Below are 24,676 nucleotides of genomic sequence, written 5' to 3'. Positions count from 1 at the left end.
TCGGTTGCCCCCCAAAAAACACATTAAAACACCAGGCCTATCACTGCCTTTTCTTTTCCACCACTGTGCTCCACACCCGGTCCGATGTTACACATTCAGCTGGTCTTGGGCTCGAGTATAGTTCAACAAATTTGCTCAAAGATTTTCTCGAGGTTTTGCTCATTGTATACGTTTGAACAAGACAACCTTTGAGGATTCTAACGGATTCAAACTACATGACATTCCATACATAACAACCACAGAAACGACCCGAATCTTTCTTGTGACCTTCGGCATGTCACTTAAGCAACCGATGTCTTGGTTAAGAATGAGCAAAGTAGAGCGTCTTCATCACTGTGCACTGCGGGAAGAACTAATATTGACCATTGGCGGAGCAAACACCATCTTCACTGCTTTGTTGTCGTTGGTAACCACATTGTTCATGTGGCCCAAGACCTCAAGATCTGTTGTCGCAGTGTGCAGTCGTCTTGCAGCTGCTGAAAGAAAAGCGGCCAGTTTTAGTCAGTAAAGGTAAGAGCAACGACCGCAAGTTTGTCGAATTTTCCCAATTGTTTTGCAAAGAGAAGTTCGATTACTTTGATTATCGGCTTTAGGTTTGCAGACGGTACAATTTTTTCTTGAAAGTTAACTCGCCTTGACCTAAGAAAACTGCTTACACTAGCGCATCCTGTAACTTGAACAGATAGCTCGTTGTTTAATAGAACAACAATAGCCTGTCTATTAAGTCTTCGTTGACTACGTTTTCAAACTAAACAGTTGTGGCAATTTTGGTAATAGCTTGAGGGACAAATAAGAAAAGACCAAAAAAAAGGAGTTATTGTTTGCTTTGGGCCTGGTCTCTATTTTCCTTTTTTTTGGGGGTATAAACCGTTGTTGTAAGAGTGTCTTAGGCCAAAAAAAAAAGTCTCCGGTTTCTGGTATGCGCGCGCGTCGCCGTAGCCATGCGCGTCGGCAAAATGAAAAAGTTTTTTTTTCAATGAAAGATGATGTCTCAAAACCGCCAAACTCACTGGTTTGACTAGAATCCTGCTGCTGCACAATTTTAACGTGTTTTTAGATTAGGTTATGGTCGAGAATAAGCTTTATGTGACCTCTCTGGACTCCCATATATTTGCACTAAGTTTAGTCGGGCACCATTTGCAGTAATCAGCACACATTTGAAGCAAAAAAATCAGGTAAAAAAAAAAAAAAGCCGCGTCACCGCACCACTTTTTGGGCAAGCTCCATACCAGAAACCGGAGACTTTTTTTTTTGGCCTTATGACTGGTTTTTAAAGTAACTTACTGATGGAGATTGAGTATAACATCAATTTCTGTTGATTAAATTTCTCGATCGACAGGTACACAAACCACAGTTCAAGATGAAGTCTTTGGTGATTTCCGCCATAGCATTCGCACTATGCATCGCCCTCGTTCAAGGTAAAGATTTTGCGGGACTTTGTTATGATAATGTCAATTTTATGTCAATTTGTGTTAAAATATTTCAGAAAATTGGTTGAGGTGAATCTTTTATGTAGCCTAGGCCTAAACTGAAATATTATGCATGGCATACCGATCTTTACCTTTGTAAAAAATACAACTAAAAACAATGAACACGATAAAAGTAGCCAGCGAGTTAACAGTTTTCACGATCCCCCAAAATGATCCCAGAAATGTGTGCAACATTTATGTATTACATATGCATTTTCTAGAATAATTCATACTGTTTCTCATGACGAACAAACTCGATTTGAAAAGACGAAAGAAAAAAAAACCCAATCCTGGGATAACAACATTGCGGTTTTTAGTATAATACAAATGTTACTCAGTTTTAAATGGGAAATTGAACCCAAAAAAATCCACTCTTTGCAATGGAACAAGCTCCAAATAATCTCGGAAGCTACGGGCCAAAGCAATTTGATCTGTTACACGGTACCCTCTGGAGACATGTGCACAGTAGGGAACATACGTCTCCACAGGGCAATTTATATAGGTGAATACGTCCCCACAACTCACGAAACAGATAATGGATTTTTACTAAAAAACTAGGAATTTCCAATGTGTGTTGATCAGTCGCAAATTGAAGTATGTTAATGCATGTGTGACGTGATTGTGCCATGCAATTTCTGGAGGGAGTATGGTTTTCAGAACAAACATAAGGTTTTTTGACCCTATCTATAGTGACCCAATTTTCCATGGACTGCTTAATTCGGTAGGCGGTCAGTGGAGACCCATTAAAGTACTGGGATTGAGGAAGCTATAATACTCGGGCCTGATGAGGGCCGAGGTGATTTAGCCATGCAAGGCTGTTGCTGACGTTTGTTACTAACTAACCAACGAACCAACTAACGGAGAGACACGATGACTTATTGAGCTGCTCAGCCATAGCTAAAAACGACTTTAAAAATTGCGAATTATTTGCGGCCAGACAAAAATTCAGGAGTGGGAGTCTTTTTTGACGTTGAGGGCGCAAACAAAAATATAATCATTTCGTCAAAGGGTTACAGACTGGTGATCCTTCTTCGAAATAATATGTACAAATTGACAATTCCTTAGGAAAAAAAATCAAATATGTTGAAGAACACGCGGAGGATAACTTTAACAACAAATATAGTTATGAACCGAATTATTGTTCGTCATATTTTGACCGATACTTTATTTCAGGCAATGAGAGAGACGCACTGAGTACCCGTTCCAGCTCTTGTCTCCGACTCATGATCGTCTCCAACAACTGCAACAATCACGGTTACTGTTCCCTTGGCAACAACGGCTGGGCGTGCCGGTGTGAGAATGGGTGGGGCGGACGCGACTGCGTCAGAGGCAAGTTGTTTACATGGGCGTGGGGAGGGGGAGGGGCACAAGAAGACAAAAGAAGGGGGAACATTAAAAAAAAAAAACGTTCAACAACACTTCACATAGTGGTGTTCCCCAACGTGGCGCACTTTGACGTTACCCCCGACTTTCCTCATGCAGTGTTGCCAAACATCTTTGTTGATCAACTTCAAAATCATTCAGTTTAATACTGATACTTTTACCTATTTAATGCTTATTGCTGTTGAACCTTTGTGAACAATTTCAGTGTCATGAAATTTAGTCCGAAATTCAAAAACGATGCCGTCCGGAAATTGGGCACAAATTCAGCCGAGTGGTCCCTAACGTGGCGCACTTGAGCAAATCCTGGAAAACTTCCACTTGAAAAATTACAGATTTTTCTGAGAAATCATTATTATCTCCACTCACATACCCAACTACAAGTTTGTCAGAGAATTATTTTCTTATTTTGGGGCGCATTTTAAAAGGGTTCCCTGTGCACTTCGAAATATAAATCGGAAAATTACGCCAAAATAGATTTCTCTTGAACTTTGTAGCGGGTAGGTAAACTCAAGATTTATTAATGTGAATGTTAAGAGATTAATGAAATGGTGCTTTCTGTGAAATTTGAGGTAAAAAGTTGCCTTAGCAATGCATCAGAGGCGAAAAATCAATGTGCGCCACGTTGGGGGCTGCGCCACGTTATGGTACAAAAAATGTACGAAAACAACATCCTCCCTCGCTTAAATATATTACGAACTAGAACAACTTAAATTTTGTCCGCGTTAGTCATTGGAGGTGTTCGGGTTAACGCTACCAGATGCCACTGGAGCAATAATGTAAGATTCGCAAAAGTTTTTGACCATAGTTCACGATAGGAGGTGTGTATGGCCTATGGGCCCTAAAAAATGTAGAGGCCAATGTGTGACTGAATTTTGTGATTACCATTCAATTATCATGACGAATAAACTATTTTCTGTTTGTTTGGTGGATAATTTGCTAATTTTAACTCCTTGAGGACGACTGCATTAAGGAATGCATCCAGAAATATACAATCATATAGATGTCAGATAGGGACGAAAAGGTGGACCTATAGTCTATAGAATGACCCATAGACACCTATTAGACAGAAACGGAGTGGCCGTCCAAACTTCACCATCGAAACTCGCCCTTGATAAACAAACCCGAAGTTAGCTTTCCATAAAATCCATTCTGCTAATTTCATTTGACTTGACTCAATTCAATAGGTTCATGTCTCAAAGTCACGTTGTCCTTTTGAACTCCAGTTCAAAATTTTGGTCTGATTATTTTCATCGTTTTTTCCTCCACACAGAACTGAAGCCAGCTCGCACACGACAGCTTGCAGCCGATGAGGGCGGGCTTAAGGAGCGACGGGATAAGAAAGTTCTGGCGCTGGCACTGCTCAGAAAGCTCATGAAGCAGTAGGTCGACTTACGTCCGCGAACCATATGGAGGAAGGAAAAGAGATGTGCAAAACGCACGACAGTTAAAACACAGAGCAAGGAGGTTGCTCTATGGTTAAAACGACTAGACTAGCGTTATAAAAAATGTAATGAATGAGAATTATAAAAACCTTGATAGCCTATAATGCTCTATCCTGAGGAATACAGCTTATTCAAGTATATTTTTAACGTCCATCCACCGATTTTTTTAATTATTGAAAAACTGAGAGTATTACAAATATGGCTTCCTTTCATTGTGTACAAGCATTACATTCACTGTGTGGACTTCCGAACAAAAGAGGTCCACATAAACCAGGTAGCAGCGACGTTGTTTGGACTTGGGCAAGTCCACACAGTGTTTCCCCCTCTCTGGAAAACAAGTTTAGATATATCTTTGGGTTAGGGTTATTTGTGGCAAAATGAAGAGAAACACTAATGGGAATCTCAGCAAAAAAAAATTGGGTTGAAAGTGTTTTCACAGTGCGAGTAAAATGATTTTTTTTTCACAGGTTTTTCTTTAACTACACGAAAACAAAGGATTGTCCACACTACGCATGTAACGTAAACATGGGTAAACTAAAGAGTGTTTACAAAATCGACTGCCTTTCATGACAATTGAAATGTTTTTCGATCGTCAAATTTAAACTTTTTACTTTCATTTTCCCCGTCTTTCTACTACGAAAATACATAACCCAAACCAAAGTTTTCCAGCTTTTAGATACCTATTAAAATTCAAAAGTGTTTTTGACGTCTTCCATTCCGTGGAACTTTCGAAATTCGACGTATACATGTAAGTGAATTTTATACATTTTATACTGCATTTAGTTCTATGTGAAGCTACTTTTGAATGAAAAAGTGATTCCAATAAATGATTTTTAAGATGAAAGAAAAGGTTTTAGTTTATTCTCGCGATTGAATTAAACAATCATTTACAAATTTTACCAAGTCAATAACAAAGAAATCCATACATGCGGTTTTAAAAGACACTCTTTTATTTATTTTTCCAGAAAAAAACGTACACCAAGAAAATAGATATTTAACATCCAGTAGCACCCAAAACATTGGTTAAATATAATTTACACAATTTAAAAATGATAATTTACAAAAACGTTTAGTAAGATCTTAATAATATGGACGGATGAAAAGTGCAAAAATATTTTTCATCTTAAAACGTGATACAATTTAATATTCTCATTTATAATTACACGCAAATAATATCCAGTCAAAATCACTTTTACAAAAAGCTTAATACATAATGCCACACAATACAATTTATAGTTTGTAATCAGAGATGCTGTGCCGTTGTAAAGCAAAACTCAAACCAACTTTTGTTTTTACATTTCAATTGTGTTAAATTACTCGCTTAACAGTGTTCAAAGAAGTCGGGAACAAAGTTCATAATGACAAAGGATGTCATTTCAAGACATGTTGGATTTTTGCATTCGTTTTGTGGTACAAAATTTAATCCACCATTAACCTAGAATACACATTACAAACCTTGTCTACAGCTTTAGGTAACAGCTTACAATTTTAGTTAAAGATGCGCGTTTCATTGCGGCCAAAACAGGAGCTAAAACCCAAGTTTCAAAAAGGCCTTTGGCTGTGCCATAATTGAGCACATTTTGCCTATGGCTGTTGTTGCTTTCTGCTAATGGCAATGCATTACTAGCCATAGCCATAAAAATAAAAAGGGCCGATTCTGGACACAGCACAGGAATACGGTGTTTAGACAAAATTTTATTTGAACGGCACATTCCTGAAAAGGACAAGCTTTTTAAAGGAATGTTAGAGACGGAATGGATAGTCTTTATACCTTAAATTTGAAAGCATTTCTTTAACACAATTATTCTTCAAACATTTCTTTAAAATACTTTTTAGGACGGAATTGAAATTCAGCGTGTAAACACTTCACCTGATTTAATTTGAAAGCACACTTCCCACTAAAGCAGTCTTCAAATATTCTTTGAAGTCATTCTTGGGACGGAATTCAATTTTCACAATTATAAACAGTTGTTATTTCCCCCCCCCCCTTACTACTGTTTTACTTAAAAACTACTTTTAACCCTTCAGTCACCAAATTTTTCTTAATGTAAAATGCTGTACATGCCAAAAGCACTTTCCAAACTTTTGTTACTTAATTACTCAAATTCATAGGAAAAACAACACAATTCAATATTGGGTTTTGACCTTCACTAATGTAAAAATAATAATAATGCGTATTTATAAAGCGCACGTATCCACCAGTATTGGTGCTCAAGGCGCTACATCATTATTACCCTGCTCATTGGGCCAATGAAACATTTTAAAGTCTATCTCAGCTCCCTGGGGAGTATACAGCTCCATGCTGCCATTTCGGTGCAAAGCAGCTAAAATCAACCGCAATAACTGCCCTCACAAGTACCCATTTACTCCTGGTTGGAGAGAAGCAATGAGTGACAAAGTGCCTTGCCTTGGGGCACACGCACCATAGCCGCAGGCTGGACTCGAACCCACAACCAGCAGAATTACCCGCAGACCACGAATTCAATGCTCCAGACCACGAGGCCACGGCACTCCACTCACGTAATTTCACAAGCACTGTATAGACTCGGTGCTGGCTGAGAGTTTGCAAGAAAAAAATTCACAAGCTAGTGAGAAGAAACCCAATATTTGAATTTACCTATCCCCAACACAAACATTCCATCACACAAAACAAACGTTTTTGACACTCAGTGCCTGAATTGTGATCGGATTTGAAAACTTATTTTGCATATGTTGCTGAAAATACATGGGGGGGGGGGGGGGGAGTGTGGACTAGTGGTTAGGCTCGTGACTCGTGATCAGCGGGTCAGGAGTTCGAATCCAGCTGCTGGCCATATGTGTGTCCTTGGGCAAGCCACTTCACCTCCACTTGTCTCTCTCCACCCAGGAGTGTAAATGGGTATCGCCATTAGCTGGGGAGTAACCTGCTATAGCATCCCATCCAGGTGGAACAGAAATTATCTCAGTCATTTCATGCCAAGGAAACAGAGATAAACATCGGCCTGATGGGTATATTGGCTTGTGACGGGAAATACAAATACAGGCAGCCTGTAAGCCGCAATGATCACTTCAGGGTCAATCCCTGATCCCAACCCACAAGTCAATGCTTGTCAGCCGCAGTGGCCACGATGGGCTTCCACATGAACTCCTGCCCCTGGGCAAAGTCGCCCTGGCCCAGCAGGTGAACGGCCGGCTTGTAGTCCTCCAGGGCTGTCAGGCTGAGCGGCTGCCAGTCCTTACGGGCAGTCTGGATCTTGCGCTGCCCGCTGCTGGATTGAGATGTGAATGAGGAGGACAGGGGAGGTGCCGTGCTGGAACGGAGTTTACTTGGACCTGGCGCAATTAAAACAAATTCAAGAGTATGGTTATGTGGGACATGGTTTACTTGATGGAATTGGAGCTATCTGATTCAAAAGCTTAATGAAATTAGTGAAACCTTTCATTCAGCAGTAATCTTTGAGGGTTTTTACAGTATGATATTACGGTAGTTCGGTAATTTTGAATGCAAAGGATGTCTACTCCTGGCATTCCTGCAGAACAAAAAAATGCACGTCAGTGCAAATGCGAAGCATCTACATCAATGAAAAGTCAACAGCTGTGATTAGAATGAATTACAAACTACATGTATATAGTAATATGTGCTCCGTGTACATGTACCCCCTCAACGGTAAGGAAGGGAGAGTTGGGGGAGACCACTGGGAGATACGTTCAAAGGCATTGCCGATGCTGCCTGATGCTCATGCAAAGACCGTATGGATTGCTGAACATTCAGAAAAAAATAGTTGTGCGTACTTCGCACACCCAAACAACTATGCGCACGCTGTTTGTCCCGTCCACAGGGCTCTCGAAGGTGGTAAACAGGCGCCCTCTCTTGTTTGCGCACGGAGCTCATAACTTGAGCACTTACGGATTTAAAGGGAATGTACATCATTGGCTTTTGCTGCAATTTTCAAAAATGAACTATTTGAGGGGTTTGTATAATAGATCAAATATTGTTACACTGATGACATTTTTGAAGTTTTGTGTTCGAAAATGCTGGAAAAGCCAAGAAAAAACAAAATGTTCAAGTAGTCTGGTTCCCTGACTCCACTTAAGATGAAATGGATCAATTTATAGATGCCTGAAATTTGTAAGGTAAGGGAACCAGTCTAGCTGGCTTTCACCCGTTCATGAACATGTAACCAATAGCAAACAAAATTTTGACTGAAAAAAAATGGTAAACTTGGAGCAGTAGTTGAAAAATAGTTAGGTGTTTCCAACGGTGGTCGGCCGACCACCGTTGGAAATTTATACAAAAATACCATTTTCTTGAAAATGACTTCACACCAGGTGCCATAATTTTACAGGATGCTTTAGACTGTCATTAACCAACATCCTAGTAAGGTATTTCGTAAAAACTTGGTAGTTTTATTTGTTGTTGTTTGCAAATGTTGTATATTCCCTTTAACTTGGCACAAGAGACAGAAATAGAATGGTAACTGCAGCCAAGGTTTTAAAAAAGGGGAGACTTAGACAGTGTGCACATGGGGCAATTGGGGCTATGGCTTTATTTGTTTAGCCATTACACATCACCAATGGAAGCAGTTGTAGCCACTTCCACATGTTAGATGTAGCCAAGTCATATGGATACAGCCTAACAGACCACCGTACCTGCTTTGGTCTTTGTATCCTGTCCGTCACCACCGCCGTCATCTTCGAGAGATGCTCTTGCCATCACCTCCTTCCCCGGGATGTACCGTCCAGTCGCATCTCGCTTCTCATCCCAGCGCTTGCGGAACTGCCCCGGGACGGTAGCGGCCGCCTCCGTCAGAAACGAGAGCTTCTTGGGTTTCTCTTTGGCAGTCTTTGGGTGGTCCTCTTCTCCGGGGAGATCCGGTAGTGAATCCCAGCTCATTGAATCATCATCATCGACATCATCGTTGTCTTCATTAAGGTCCCTGCCGGGCCGCTGTGGTTTAAGAGGGGTGGGCGGTAGGTCCTCCAATGGCGGAAGCTGGGGTCTTGGCGACGGCATCTCGCGCAGCCACTTCTTGTAACTAGCCTCTTCCTCATCATCATCACCCTGATATGGATAAGAGTTGATCAAATAAATACTTGGAATTCAGGCCGGTTCATACTTGATGCTAATGCACATGTGAAGGGAATCTTATTCCAGGAAACATTCAACTTTGGTGAATTCGCAGCACAAATAGTTGCCTTGACGTCAAAAGTTAACGATCGTGTTCGCTTTCATGTCCAGTATGTTCTGACCTTTATGTCCACTAATGAGTTATTCATTCTTTTTGTTTTCAAGTGAAAATAATGCACAAAACAACATAAATAAACTGGAATCTTTTTTCAAAGATCTACAGCTAAACCACATGATTCAATTTAATATTTTTGTAGTGGTCCCAGAGGGCCAGTCTAGCGCCCTCTTTGTACATATCTGATTGTCACTTGTGAATCAGACTTGCTTTAGCCTCACCTTGGCCATAAAAGTTTGACTCAACTGACTACCTAGACTCTTTAGACCAACAAGTGTCACAAGGCTGGCTTAGTCTATTTTTGAAATTTTTTTAAAAACAGAAGGTGGAAAATGCTGGCATTCTGCAGCTGCTATAGGTATTTCAGAATCTGCCGGGAAACCAGGCAAAACCTACCCCCTTTGAGGGTGCTGTGGTCCAATGGTTACAGTGTTCAACTCAAGTGCCGTGGTACGTGGGTTCGAACCCTGATGCGGAACATGGTGCTTGTGTTCTTGGGCAAGATACTTTACTACAATTACCTCTTTCCACCCAGGAGTACAAATGGGTACCTGTGAAGGTCGAGACCAAATTGCGCTGATCTCGAGCTGCTGCAGAAAAAAAATGATCTCATTCCTGCTGAACAGAAATAAGAATTCTAAGCGTTTTGAAATCTTAGGTATAAAGCGCTCTATGAGAACATCAACATTATTATTCCCCCCGTCAAGAATTCAAATTGGTCTGTTGACACCTGTGCACATATAAGCACACTCTAAATCTTTACGAACCTCATCAATCCAGGATGGGTGGTACCGTAGCGGCCCCTCTGTGCCCTTCAAGTTGTTGTAGTCTGGTATCGGGTTGTTGAAGAGCAGGACCGATGCCTTATCCTCGTTAGTCATGGCAGCGCGGTACATCAGCTCCACTTTCTTCTGGACGTCTTTGACCCGCTGGTGGTAGCTGCCGTCCTGTAACTGCTCGCCATCAGGAATCTGGAATAAGATAGACCGGGGAGTGAATTGAGAATACTGATCACAAATAAGAGGATGCTTTACGAGTAAAACTTCCGGTAGAAAGACCGGGGAGTGAATTGAGAATACTGATCACAAATAAGAGGATGCTTTACGAGTAAAACTTCCGGTAAACCTGGACAGTATATTTAGATAACAGCGCCATTGCAAAACCGAGCAACTTCAGGGCTTAATTTCATCCAAACTTCACAGAAATATGAAATGCTCACCACCGTGTCAGCCCTTCTTTTTTTATTATACAAACCCTCAAGTTCATGGCCTACAAAATGCTCTAATAGCAAAGAAATTGAGGGCATACAAATTATGAATTGACCCGCGTAGGCAACTTTTTTGGGGATAATTTAATACTGATCTGCACCATGCTGCAAAGCATAATGGCGCCCTCTGCTGGCAGAAGATAACACTTAAGATAGCTTCCAATCACTCACAGTACCAGCACCTTCCTTGACATTTATCCGGTGATAATTTCTAATGAGCCGAAAATAATTTTTCGGATGACTTAAATAAACAAGAAATGAACGGGTCGTGAGGATGTATTTATATTGTGAGTTGAGTTGAACTGCTTCTTAACACAGACACAGCCAACTGAATTGAAACTTCTTCACGAGCTGTTTGACAAAGCTCTGACACAATAATAGATAATGCTTCGTGACCACTCCAGCTTGCAGGACACATGCGTGCGTGCACTCATTTGTGGCCATATGGCAGGAAATATCAAGAATCGTTTTTATCATGAAGGTCACAAGCCCGTATTGTCTTCGCTTGAGGGTCATACAAACAGTGACAATCTCGCACAAGAGTCTTCCTATCTCTGCCGTCTTCATCATTGAGGGATACTACATGGACATGGGTATGGACAGGGGAGTCTGGCCAAGTGGTTGGGGTTCGTGACTCATGATCAGAGGGTCAGGGGTTTGAATCCAGCTACTGGTCATATGTTGTGTCCTTGGGCAAGCCACTCACCCCCACTTGCCTCTCTCCACCCAGGTGCATAAATGGGTACCGGTATTAGCTGGGGAGTAACCTGCGATGGACTAGCATCCCATTCTAGGGGGAGTAGAAATACTCTCAGTTGTTTCATGCTAATGAAACTGGAGATAAACGCCGGCCTGATGGGCCACACTGGCTCGTGACAGACTTTACTTTTTCTACATGGGCATGGACACAGTCTGATAATGGCTACCATGACATTCTCCTCAAGATTTTTGACAACCGGTCAACTCAATTTACATAACCCCTAACACATAGGTACCAAAACTCTTTTCAGTTTCGAAAAAACTAAATTTTGTTAATTTCAGTATGTTTTCCGCTCAAGCAGAAACTCTTTACCCTAACACCGGCTCTCCTGAATAAGCCATAAAATGCCACATATTGTTGGGACATATTGCAAGGAAGCTTTTGAGCCAAATCTCACCCCTTCTTCACTGTAGAAGCTGCGCTTGGCCACCGTCTTGTTATTGGTCAGGCACTCCCTGACGAAGGCACCGTAGGCAGCCTTGAGCTCCTGCGGGATCTTGGAGTCCGCCTTCTGTAGCTTCACCGTGGAGTTGTCCCTCAGCGTACCCCACAGGGCAGTGACACCAGCACGACCTGTACATGTAAAATAGCCAAACTCATGAACAAAACATGCTAAAACCCATTTCTTACTACTGTTCCAGAGTGTCACCATACCAAATAGAATGAGCAACAACTCAGGCATGGGTGTAAATCCCTGTGGGGATGGGGGGGGGGGGGGGAGGGGGTGGAGAGGATATATCCCCCACTTTTTGACCAGGGGGATGGGCCATTGGATCCCCCCCCCCCCCACCCCAAGAAAAGGGAGTGCTTCTTTATACAGGATTTTTGTTCAGCGTGATTTGGACCGTTTGTTGAAACATTACGGCAAAGTAAAATCTGTTTGGGCCACTTTCTTGGTATGTGAATGCCTTTCATTAGATACAATGTACCAAGTGGCCCAACTTGGAATTCAAGTCCTGTCATGTTAATTAGCTGTATCTCTGGACTGGGGTGTCCAAATGAGATGGGATAAAGACCATCATAAAGACTCTATAGATAAGTCTTGCAAAAACGAGAGTGCTAGTATTCTAAATACTTATGGATTGACTGCTACATTTTTTGGAGACACCCAGTGTGTCATTGATTTCATCTGAATTACAATATTAAAGTCATACAAATCGTGACTTGGCTCTGGAGTGGATGACTTGTAATTCGGGGGGGGGGGGGGGGGGGGGGGAAACAATTGTGGAAATTAAGGATTTGTTTACCTCCTTGTTTTCGGAGTGACTGGGGAACAGGCACCACTTTCGTCTGCTCCGGCTCGATTCGAGGCCGGAGGAAGTAGGCTGCCTGCTTCCTGCCGAAGATCTTGTACAAGTCCTGCTGATGCGGGAGAACGTCTCCCTCCGCTCCATCTCTGAGAGGATTGGGGGGAAAGGAGGACATCAGCATTAGAATGAGCGTGTCACTCGTTTGTCTTTGCAATCAAAAGGTCAAAGCCTATACTATAAAAATTGAGGTGATTTCAGGAATAATTTATTGCAACGTTAACCCACACCAACCACACTTTGGTTTCTTGTTGGATTGAAAACAGTTTAAAAAAATACTGTTTAAATTTGTCATGTTGCTATTTTGCAAAGATTCTACCTACATTGTTCATCCATGGGCCTTATTCAGGAGTCGGCCATGTTGAACTGACAGCAGTTTAAAAATGCTGTTTAAATTTGTCACGTTGCTATCGGTATTTTGCAAAGATTTTACCTCTGGGGGCACTTATTGGATATTTGTAAATGAAGACACCATTATGAAACTGAAATGCAGAACTTAGTTTATTTGCAAATTATAATATTTTTTTCAACTTTGACAAAGTTCCTAATTGGCTTGAAACGTTAGACCCTCTATTTCTTTATTTTTATTTCAGGTCAATTCAGTCAGTGAGCAGTTTGCATCTTAAAAAAATGCTTGAAGTCATTCTAGAAATTGTTGCTTATCTAAAAGTCCACCTTTTTGTGAATCTTTTTATTTCAGGAACCATACCATGGTTCTGTTTCAAATTATTTCTTTAACCTTAATGCAGTTCGTAATAAGAGTCATTCAATGAAATTTATATGTCTTGAAATTGATCGCAGGGGACACACTTCTTTTTTTTTAATGATACTACCCATCATCTGAAAAAGCCAGATCTTCAGAATTGGACTCTTTCCAGTTTTTTTTTTATGAAAGTAACATGTATATAGACGCTACTTTTGAAAGACTCTCTCATACAGTAAGCAATGCCAAAAGAATTGGAGCACATCAAAGCATCGAGAGAGACCGCATCTTCAACTCGCTCAAGTGCAATTTAGCCCTCGAATAGTATGGCGCACTTGATAACAAGAGCTATCCATAGTTATTAAGACGGCCGTTACGGTCCTCCTTTGGGACTCCAGCTAATTAAGGCCTTCCATTGCTGCTTGTTAAATGCACTCGGAGCGTCTAAACGTTCACCCATCTTTGTCTTTAAGCAGAGTGTTTTCCACATCAGTTCTCCCCCACCACCCCCCTTCAAACAACATCCTGTTCACTTGTCACTCTGAGGCTAACAGATATCACTCTGGAGCAAATAGATAAAATAAAAAGAAGAAAGAAAAACGGTACCTGGGGATAGCCCCAGGGTCCCCGAAACACAAGACACAAGGATTTGCAAGGTAAAGGTACGACGCGAGGCATGTGTATGCACACACACTCACCCGTCTTTTTCTTCATCATCATCGTAGTCGTCTTCGTCGCTGCTAGACACCACTGACAGCCGGCCCGAGCGGGGCTCCCCTCGGCTCGGGATGACGCTCAGCGTTCGGCCGACCCCCGGCCCTGCAGCGGCGGCAGTGCTGGGACCCGCTTGTTTGTCTCCGGGCTCGAGTGACGCTTGCTGGAGCTTGGTGGCCAGTTTTCTTGCCGCGCGGCGCTTGGTGCGAGCCTCTTGCCTTTCACTCTCTGTTGGACAGCAAAATAGCGGAGGATATTGTATGATCGGCACTGGAGAGCAAGCCCACCTTGGGCAAAGACTAAGAATGAAAATAGATGAGCTGCAGGGCAGACGAAAGTTGAGATATTACTGGGCATATTATGACAGGCATACTTCAAAAACCGTAAAGGTTAAATAGCAGAAAATGAAGCATTTTCAATCACAGCGCTGATAACCCAATGTCTTACGTTCTTCTTTCATACAATTTTCCTTCTTGATGTGGTTGAAAAAGAACTCCGACCCCTTTCAATGGGAAAACCCTGACAACTTTCACAATCTACACGAAAGGCAGACTCTGGTGAGGATCCACATTTTCCTCAGAAATAGCTGAAATTTAGAGCTCATCACGTCAAACACTAAAATAAGAGCTCTTAAAGGCCAATCTGTTTCAATTAGGCCAATGAAAGCCTGCATGTTTTTACATGTACCCACCTGTATTTTTCTTTCAAATTGGAGACAAATATTACACTCATTGGAATTGTGCACACGATCCTTCTTACAGTGCAGCAAATTTTGCTTGAAACTTTATTGCTTCTCGTGGGTTTAAAACAAAACTTCAAAGTTCTTATAAATTCTGTACAAGCCAATCTCAACATATAGTGTTACACTGTACAATGTAAACTTATCATGGCTTACATACTTACAAAAACAATTTTGTGGATTTTTAAGTAAATGAAGGGATAATTAAGTGTAAAAAAAAATATCCAGACAAGTTAAGCATTAACCCTCGTGCTATTTAAACAGTCACAGTCAAAATTCACTTCAACCTCCCCTGCTATACTTTTAACAAAGGCTAGTCACCAGCAGTCAGACCATATGTCAAGCAAGCACTCATGACTAGTCAAACTGGGTCAACCATAGCCTTGGCCCAAGACACTAGTGATCGATAGTGGATCGTGCATAGTGCGCCCTCTAGTGGCACAACAATTAGACCAGCGCACCTACGGTACTCACACAAACATTTTGGCCATTTCGTGTCAGTGGTTTAACGTTTTCTTTATTTTCTCCCTAGGCCTTCCTAGGGAACCAATAAGCGATCGAGAAATCGTTCAATGGCTCACCCAATGAATGTACACATACAGGCTACGTATACGTGCGGTGATCCAGCATCATCCCTTTCCTAGGGAACCAATCAGCGATCGAGAAATGGTTCACCCCACGAATGTAAACATACAGGCTCCCGTATACGTGCGGTGATCCAGCACCATCGCTTTCATAGGGAACCAATCAGCGCTCGAGAAATGGTTCAATGGCTCGCCCGACGGTTGTAAACATTCGCGCTATACGTGCGGTGATCAAGCATCATCGTGATACCCACGGAAGAGGCACGTGGGAACTGCCCGTTTTGTTCAAATTTATACAGACGGTCCTACATAAGATGGCCACGCCCCCATTGCTACGAAAAGACCAAGACGTTAGGCCAAAAAAAAAAGTCTCCGGTTTCTGGTATGCGCGCGCGTCGCCGTAACCATGCACGTCGGCAAAATGAAAAAGTTTTTTTTCAATAAAAGATGATGTCTCAAAACTGCCAAACTCACTTGTTTGACTAGAATCCTGCTGCAGCACAATTTCAACGTGTTTTTAGATGGGGTTATGATAGAGAATAAGCTTTATGTGGCCATTCTGGTCTCCCATAATATTGGCACTAAGTTTAGTCGGGCACAATTTGCAGTCATCAGCCAACATTTGAAGCAAAAAAAACAGGTAAAAAAAAAAAAAAAGCCGCGTCGCCGCACCACTTTTTGGGCAAGCTCCATACCAGAAACCGGAGACTTTTTTTTTTGGCCTTAGTGCAAGAAAGTAAAAAATCAATTATGCAAGGTGGTACACAACATTGCAACAATCGTTCTTGATCACTGACGTCCTGTGCCAAGACTAGGTCAACCACAGACAAAGCAGGCACGTTGTGGTCACAGCTGTTTTATCACTCACCGCGAGTCAAAGCATAGCTGTATCAAGTTTACTTAAACAGTCCCAGCCAGTCAATCCTGCTTTCATGTAGGCTGGAAATTCTTAACTGTTGAGAACAGTCACTTGTTTGATTTTAATGTACCCGTATGTTTGCATAGGTGGCTTAATATGGTTAGTTAAATCAATATTACAGACAGACAGAAATACTGTAGCTCACAGCTACCTGTGTTTACAGTAGCAACACACTCTAAATGTACTTGGATATTTCAAACCCAAAACAGCATCAAAGAAAAACTGGAATTAAACCTTAAGTTTAGAGTTGAATGACTGACGACTTCTGATTTGTTTGATCTAATAGAGAGAACGGAATTTGATATATCCGAGTGGGTGGCTGATTGGATTACTAGGCATATCAAAAAGAGAGTCGTGTAACAACTGAGGAATTATTTGTGTATCTGAAATACACGTAGTTTGACGTTATAGGATTTAATTACGTCTACAACTTAAAGGGAAAATACAACATTTGCAAACATCAAAAAATAAAACTACCAAATCATTTTGAAATACCTTGCTGGACTGTTAGTGAATGACAGTGTAAAGCATCCTGTCATTTTCAAGAAAAGTGGTATTTTTGTATCAATTTCCAACGCTGATCGGCCAAACAGCGTTGGAAAAAACTGGCTTTTTTTTCATACTGGCCCCAGTTGACCATTGCACTTGTTTGCAATCGATTACACACCTACATAGTATGAACGGGTACAAGCCAGCTAGACTGGTTCCCTGACCTTACAATTCCCCAATATATGTAAACTGCTCTGTTTCTTCTTAAATGGAGTCAGGGAACCAGACTACAGGCAAATGATTGTTTTTCTTGGTTTTTATAGCATTTTCGAACCCAAAACCTCAAAAAAGTCAGTGTAACAATATTTGCTATACACGTATATTTCCAACCCCCCAATTCCATCCATTTCTGAAAATTACAGCAAAAGCAAATGATTCCCTTTAAGCCTCGGGATCAACACGCCATGATTCGGTAATATTAAGGTCGATCTAATCAGTGCGGTAAAATAATCCCAGCAGCGCCCCTTTAAAATTACCTAGGTCAATTTTGCCTCTCTGCGTCAGAGCTTCTTGAATCTGCCGTCGTTCCTGACGTTTGGCCTCGCGAATCTACAAACAAAGGAGAAAATGAAAAGACAAATAAGGCAAGGGAAAATCAGGGGGGAAACGGCAAGGTAAAACATATGACATTATCTGGAGGTCAGATGCGTGGTGTCTTTTGGGCATTTTGTTTTTTTAATTTTCCACGTGAATGGATGAGTTGTATTGGCTGTATGCTGTGCAGGCAGCATGTGTAAGACAGGAGACCAATGATTCGTGGCTACGTGTTCGTATAATTGTACAGCATGGAATCTCCAGTGCATCCGTGCACACATGGATAGGCATTCACCCAAGGGCACGTACATTTGTAATGCTTTTGGTTTGTTGCATGTATCCTATAGTCTGCAAACAGATTTTCGTATGCAAGGAATCTTGAAATCACATGTGAAAGTGGCAAAGAGGACAGGGCCATTTTTTGGGAGGAATAAAATGTCATACAGATTACAAGAAATTAACAACAAAATAGATTGTCTACTTTGTTACATCGAATAGATTTGGGGGATGTTGTTACAGACACTTCTTTAAAATGAATGACAAAATGAGACTTTCTGCCTTCACAGCAAAATCATCCGTAAAATTGCTTTAACACTCCATTTAAGTAAAAACACTATTTTCTTTCCCTCAAGTCAAACACACAAATGCCATCTTGAACAAAAATTGTGGTTGAATCCATCACTTCATCAATCTTACACAAAATCATTCTTCCTTATCATGTACTTCTCAAGTGACTGTAAACGTTTCCTGCGTTATTAGGCAGAGCCCACCCCACAGCTCAATACACCCTCAGGTACAGAGGAAAAACGGCAAAGAAGATAAAGTCAATCTGCCCTTGAAGTAAATGACAATCGACAAAAAGATAAGAACCTCAGGTTTGACTATAGACGGACAAAAAAAAGGGCAAATCTTTGAGGGATGTTAAACGCTTACAAAGCGCGCTATTCCCTACGGGACTCGCTCCGGCTTAAGTAAGATCAGTGTGCAGGGGCCGAAACATCCTCCTCCGCAGGTAGATTTCGGCATGATATAATCAAATTGTGCGTTTCGTATCACTAATGGGCAGGAGATATATACCGGTACAGTGCATAAACGTCATGTGTACGCAAATCTCATGGAAGCGTTCAGTTTGTGGGGGATGATGAATTAGTCAATTTATAGCTGAAGAATGCATTGACTTTATCAATTGTTATTATTTTTTTTGGTATCCAGAAACTGGAAAAGAGGATGACGCAGTGTTTACATATACTGTAAATGCATTAAGGTGGTTAAGTGGCACGCGAGGGATGACATTTTGATGGCGCTCACTAATATAGGAATTTGATTCGACCGAAGGTTGAGTTACTGTTACTGGTCTGAAATCTGACTTCAACAATGGCCATTAATTTCTCATCATATGAGAACCACATTAAAATTTGAGAGACACTGCAAACAAAAGGAATAAATGTTAGTACAAAGAAAGACTGAAAATGATTTTTTTGTCTATTAATGAAAATGAAAATATGTGACAAGATTCTAACAAAGTAACATGAGAAAAAGAACGAGGGAAAAAAGAACGTGTTTTTAGAGTGCTAAAAAAATCCGTATTTTCTACTAGTGGAGAATAAAAAGTGAAAACTTCTATTTGAAACGCTAACAATCCAAAATGTGGATTTTTGTAGTTCTAACGAAACATGGCTTTTATTCCTGCATCACCAAATTGGTGTTCATTCCTTTATATCACTGAAGTGAAAAACAAAATTCAAAACTTTCATCCGATATACACTCGCTAATGTTCTAAGTTGTGTGCAAAAACACGTGCATATTGTGCAATTTGCATTTTAGTATTTGCTACCGTTACATGTAAGGTGATAGATGCACGCCACTCAAAGTATACCAGAGAAGATGAAAGGAAAGATACAAACACAAGGTAAATTTGGTGGCTTAACTTTACGGTGTCTGAATTATGTGCATTTTGCCATTACTCTTCACACACTAATCAAAACTTACTAGGGATGGTTCATCCGTGTCCATCTTTCGTTGCATGTTAAAAATATCAGTTAAAAAAAAAGTACAGTCAATAAAGATCACACTTTAATTCATAAGTATACATACATGCTATCTTTATTTTTTTTTTGGAGGGGGGTAGTTCTACAAAAATGTGCATTTTTATCGAGAAATGTCGTAATGCATAGTGAAATTTATTAGTTGAAGTCTTTGAAGGTTCCTGTGTTTTTTCCTCATCAGATGAACAATAAATCAGCAAGTGAGGGCTTTTAGCTTTTACATGTACATACCAACCACAAAGACTGCTTTTTCATGGTGCTAGACGACAAAAAAGAAGGACTCTAAGCACCAAGAAAAAACAGTTTCCGGGATTGGCATTATTTCCTCAGAACTCACGTCAGATCACTCCAGGCTTGTCCTCATGTCTGCGACTAACCAAGTCAAATCCAAGGTCTTAGTAAACTCCGAAAACGGCTACGTACTGGTACACAACTCTACAATTTCTTGCACTCCCATTGCATAATGGACTGATCTTGTCTAAATTTGCATTCTCTGTGCTACTATCGACTTTCATCATGAAATATAGATTTCTTTTCTAAATAGCTACTTTTTCTAGCGATACAATAATTATTAACCTTTGAATGACAACGGTCGACAAAAACTAATCGGCCCATTTTAAGTCACTGAATTATTAATTGACAATTTCGAATTTACTGGCTGCCAGACTAAACGTTTGGAACTCGCAGGGAAGGCTGGCTCCCAACTCACAACCAATATTGATAATGTACAGACAGACTGGGAGCCGGTCCAACCTCGTCCCCAGGGTGTCGAGCAGTACGCGCCCACCACTACCTGCTCTCTCACCCTGGTATTGGATCATTTGCATGTGCAAGATTTTTGAACACGTATGCAAATGAGGAATAGTCTGGTGCCTGCCTGTGCGTTACATTTGCGTTTGTTTTTGTATGCGGTGTCTGGGGTAAAAACAGAACTAATTCGTCGCAGCCCGAGCATGGCGTGAGTTACGAAACACGATTTTATTTTAATTAAACTGTTACAATCTTAACGGGACAACATGCAGTATCACATTTCATATTAACATTAACAAATTGGAAAGGAAATTAATATTTTCGAGAAGGCGTGGACGAATGATCACGAAAACACGTACTGCACGTTGTGAATAACAACAACAAGTACACGATATAAATCCATTTCTAGCCAATAGCGGTATTGAATCAGGATACAGGAAGAAAGTTTCCTATCCTGGGCTTACTATTGGAAACGAGTTTGGAAATAAAGTAAGCACTGGGGACGAGGTTGGAACCAGTCTGCTTGCAAAGCAGGGCCAAGTTCGGGCAAGGACCATTAGTCGACTAGTGGTTGATTTGTGACGTACCGTATGCCTGCGCACTAATAGCAAAGTGCGAACGTCTCTAGTTGAACGCTGGTCAAAATGTCATTGCAAAACGTCTGGATCCTGGCTCCCTGCTGTACGTTATGAATGCGCGCGGCTTTGGTTACCAGCGAAGCAACCAACCCCAGTAGGTTGGTTCCAAATAGTCGACTAGCGTAGTTAACCATCGTCGACTAGACAGAGTTCGGGCAAGCGTTAGTCGACCAATGGTTAACTATAGTCCTTGCGCGAACTTGCCCCAGATTGCTTGTGCCCAATACAACCACCTTTTTGTCAAAGGGTTGCAAACATCCAAAAATGAAGGGAAAAAAAGAGGTTTTGGTTGGAATAAAACATACCCCGGTACAAGTTGAAAATTTAACAGAAAAAATTAAAAATAAAATGTCTTGATAAGCACGGTGAACGAAACTTTTAATACACACATTGTAATAAGGTACCCACAATCCTTCGTGATGAAATACAGTGTACCGGTATGTCTCCTTGACAAAAGTTTATGAAAGAGATCAGCCATCACCAGTGCCCTTGTATCCATAGACAAATCCGGTCACGCTATCAATTCTATCACGGTGGCCCCCTCCAATGGCGAAAGCAGTGTGCTAGCTGTTGTTCAGATAATCCCTCATGGGGGGCAGCAGTTTGTACAATAGCATGCACAATGGTTTCTCCATTGAAGGAAGCCTTGTGGGTGTACCATGATCACGTGCCCGTATTTGTCAATAGGGTGGTGCAGAAAAGCAAATCTACTCGCAAGGCCATTATTTCTACACAAGGTGGTTACCAGAAGAAGCTTTTAGTGGCCCTATTTTGTACACAATTGGAGATGTTACAAAGCACCCACTGGTTGATTAAAGGTATAGTCCATCATTTGTAATTTCTACATTTTGTTCGTTTGAAGCAACAAAAGTGCTCAAAATCTAAAGAAGGGTGCTGAACAACTAACCTGATGTTTCAGCTCAGCTTCAGCTGTATATTTTGAGATAAACAGCATTCTAGGATCTCGATTTCAAATCAAAAGTTGCTGAATCGTGTTTTAAATTGGGCCTAAATTCAGCATCCGAGACACGTTCTTACTTAAAGCCGATTGTAGCTACGCGATGTCGTGCACTGATCCGACGAATTATAGCAACCGCTCGCGCGTGTGCGTCGTGCCAAAGCTTGCGCGCACTTTGCTGAATACAAACAATGAACTACTAACAGAAATTTCCAACGGTGCGTCTTAATACGCACTGTTGGAAAGGCCTTCTTTCGTTGATTACTTCAAAATGACAGCTTGCCAGAAAGAATAATTTCACAGGGAGTTTAGTCCCCTTACTATCTTTCAACCAAGTATGTTTTTCAACACTAATTACGCCAGTTACTTTTTGGATAGCTGCAAATGACGGACTGTTTTTTGAGTCCGTTTGAAGTGATCTTTCAATGGTAAGGTGACCCAAACTTACCCGAAACATTAAGCTCTGAAGACCCACACTGTCACTGAGAGTGGCATATTTTTGCTGGCCTAACAGATCACATGCAACATATCTCTAAGCATGGGCTCTCCATTTCCTATCCTTAGAGAAATCCAGTTCAGAGAGAAATGGAAAGATAACAACCTGGAATTCTCTCTTTCCGTATGACCCAAATAAAACACACGTTTGTATGCACACAGGACAAGGAAAACAGGTTTCGTGCTTTTTTGTGGTACATGTGCGTATACAAATTTGATTTTTTTTGGGTCCTCTTTATAACATTTCAAAACTTGTACACACAAATATTGTATTCCAACCACCAAAACCCTCTGTTTTTGAAAAAAAAACACCAGCAAACTTTGTAGACTGGTTCACAGTCCATACACTATTGATACAGACAAGAGGGGTGAGGGCAGGAACCAGCCTACCCTGCAAAAACGGAGTTATTGTTGGGCCACAAGTAATTCCAAATTTGCAAAGTAATACATGGAATAACTAAATGTGGGCCGATATTGTCAGTCCATGTCTCATTCAAAAGTGACTGAATTTTTGTATTGCTAGAAAAATAGTAAATTAGAAAAGGAATCTACATTGTATTTTTCAGGATGAAACTCAAAAATAGCACAGTTAACGCAACTTGAATTGCCTGCAATCAATAAGCCTCTGTTCTGATGATGTCACGCTTTGTTTACACGTGTGCTTTCTTGTGGGAGCCTGGTGGGGACGCTACTCACTGTAGTGCACGAAGCCGCCCAGCACTATGGTTTTAGTGATGTTTCAGTGTATAAATACATTGTAATACAATGAAGTCTAGGCGCTAATGAGTTGAAGCACGTGATTTCCCCTAACAGAGTCTCAGTATATTTTTTTTACAGAAACCCCAGGCAGTTAGCACAGCAAACAGCATGCCAACGTAAGAGGCAGAATTTTCTCAAATTAGTGACACATCTGCAGAAATCACTTATGCGCGTTCAAGCATTAGCAGCCCTGAAATACACTTGAGGATAGAACAATTTTTTTTCTGCAGCAGTTAGCACAACTCTTCTGTTGAGCTATTAAGCAGTGGCCATAAAATTTTGGCCCCAAGTTTGATAACGTGACATTTCTGCAGGCCCATCTTGGGGCTATCGCGTTATACTGTTGATTACATGTGACCCCTCGTGGCACGATAAGTCTTAATCCCTGAAGCTCTTGAAGCTAACTGACAGGCTCCCCCCCCCCCCTTCGGCTTGTCTCTCCAGTATTCTGACAGTTTAGTGGCGATTCCTCCCCTCCGGTCAAGCGGACTCCCCATCCACGCCAGGCCGCGAGAGATGTCCGGCTGTGACTGACCAACGCCAGAGGCTCTGATTTCAACTGGTGCTTAGATCATTCCAATCTGGGTACTATCCACCACCTGAAACCAGGCCTCGGGCTGGCAAATGGCGTGCAAACGGCGTGATGCAAGACGCTCTCTACTTAAATCATCCAGTCTGTCAGGGCTCTGCCGCTCAACTGGTTATTTCATGATGGGAATTTAAATTGTCGGGAATACAAACAAACCCGAGCCTTGTGTCTCTGCTAAATTTGAAGAATAAAAAAGCTGTGCAAATTCGGGCGATTCACAATGCAGCGCGCCACCAAGAGTTTGCCACAGAGACTTAATTTTTCCCAGTGCATTGTGGGAGATGGTCAACAAATTCGCAGCGCGGGACATTTAAAATTGTTCGTTTTTTCCGGTTAGTAGTTTCGTAAGCGTATGATTCGAGTATCAGTTTGCACTTTTCTTTTCTTTTTATCAATATGGTGTTTTTTGTAAGGCGGCAGAACGCTATGCCCCAATCTATTACAAATAAGCTCAAGTTGTCTACTGACACTCATTCAAATGGGCCATGTTTTGTCGACCGTAAATTTGAAAAAATGGACTCTCCATGGCAAACTCTTGGTGGCGCACTGCATTATGAATCGCCCGAATTGCTAACAGACTGGACTTTTACTATGTCTTAGATGTGACAAACACAGGTACATGTTTTCAACGCTTTACTTTCATAATTTGTAACCCTCCAGCACAACACCAGACGGAAGTTGCACGACTGTATTTTGAGATACATGTACATCCTATAGACTAATCCAACGACAGTCATTTTCTGAGGTGGCACCAGGCTTGCGTGAGTATCACTCAGGTAGTACACACGCACTCCGGACTCCTTTGACCAAAACGATTACCAAAATGCGCGCCCGCCTCGTCTTTAAGAAC

The 24,676-nt window shown here is 41.4% G+C and overlaps 2 protein-coding genes across 2 annotated transcripts in view; one reads left to right on the top strand and one right to left on the bottom strand.

Annotated features, from left to right (window-relative positions):
- Positions 1-262: 262 nt before the first annotated feature.
- LOC119738868 lies at positions 263-4,584 on the top strand. The gene is made up of 4 exons (XM_038213844.1): positions 263-510; positions 1,340-1,418; positions 2,643-2,798; positions 4,123-4,584. Exons 2-4 carry the CDS (start codon positions 1,361-1,363, stop codon positions 4,233-4,235), a joined length of 327 nt encoding a protein of 108 aa, XP_038069772.1. The 5' UTR covers positions 263-510; positions 1,340-1,360; the 3' UTR covers positions 4,236-4,584.
- A 2,625-nt stretch (positions 4,585-7,209) lies between these two features.
- Positions 7,210-24,676, bottom strand: part of LOC119736436 — a 54,583-nt gene continuing 37,116 nt past the window's right edge. Inside the window, exons 4-10 of the mRNA XM_038210455.1 lie at positions 17,535-17,607; positions 14,252-14,495; positions 12,791-12,939; positions 11,941-12,116; positions 10,284-10,487; positions 8,924-9,335; positions 7,210-7,606 (exon numbers count right to left, since the gene is read on the bottom strand). Of these exons, the coding sequence (XP_038066383.1) occupies positions 7,374-7,606; positions 8,924-9,335; positions 10,284-10,487; positions 11,941-12,116; positions 12,791-12,939; positions 14,252-14,495; positions 17,535-17,607 (1,491 nt within the window). The 3' untranslated portion in view covers positions 7,210-7,373. The remainder of the gene's footprint in view (positions 7,607-8,923; positions 9,336-10,283; positions 10,488-11,940; positions 12,117-12,790; positions 12,940-14,251; positions 14,496-17,534; positions 17,608-24,676) is intronic.

The sequence above is a fragment of the Patiria miniata genome, unplaced genomic scaffold (assembly GCF_015706575.1).
Source record: "Patiria miniata isolate m_02_andy unplaced genomic scaffold, ASM1570657v1 HiC_scaffold_3, whole genome shotgun sequence".
Classification (NCBI taxonomy): domain Eukaryota; kingdom Metazoa; phylum Echinodermata; class Asteroidea; order Valvatida; family Asterinidae; genus Patiria; species Patiria miniata.
The sequence above is the reverse complement of the archived record's forward strand: the minus strand, read 5'-3'. Positions and strand labels throughout refer to the sequence as shown.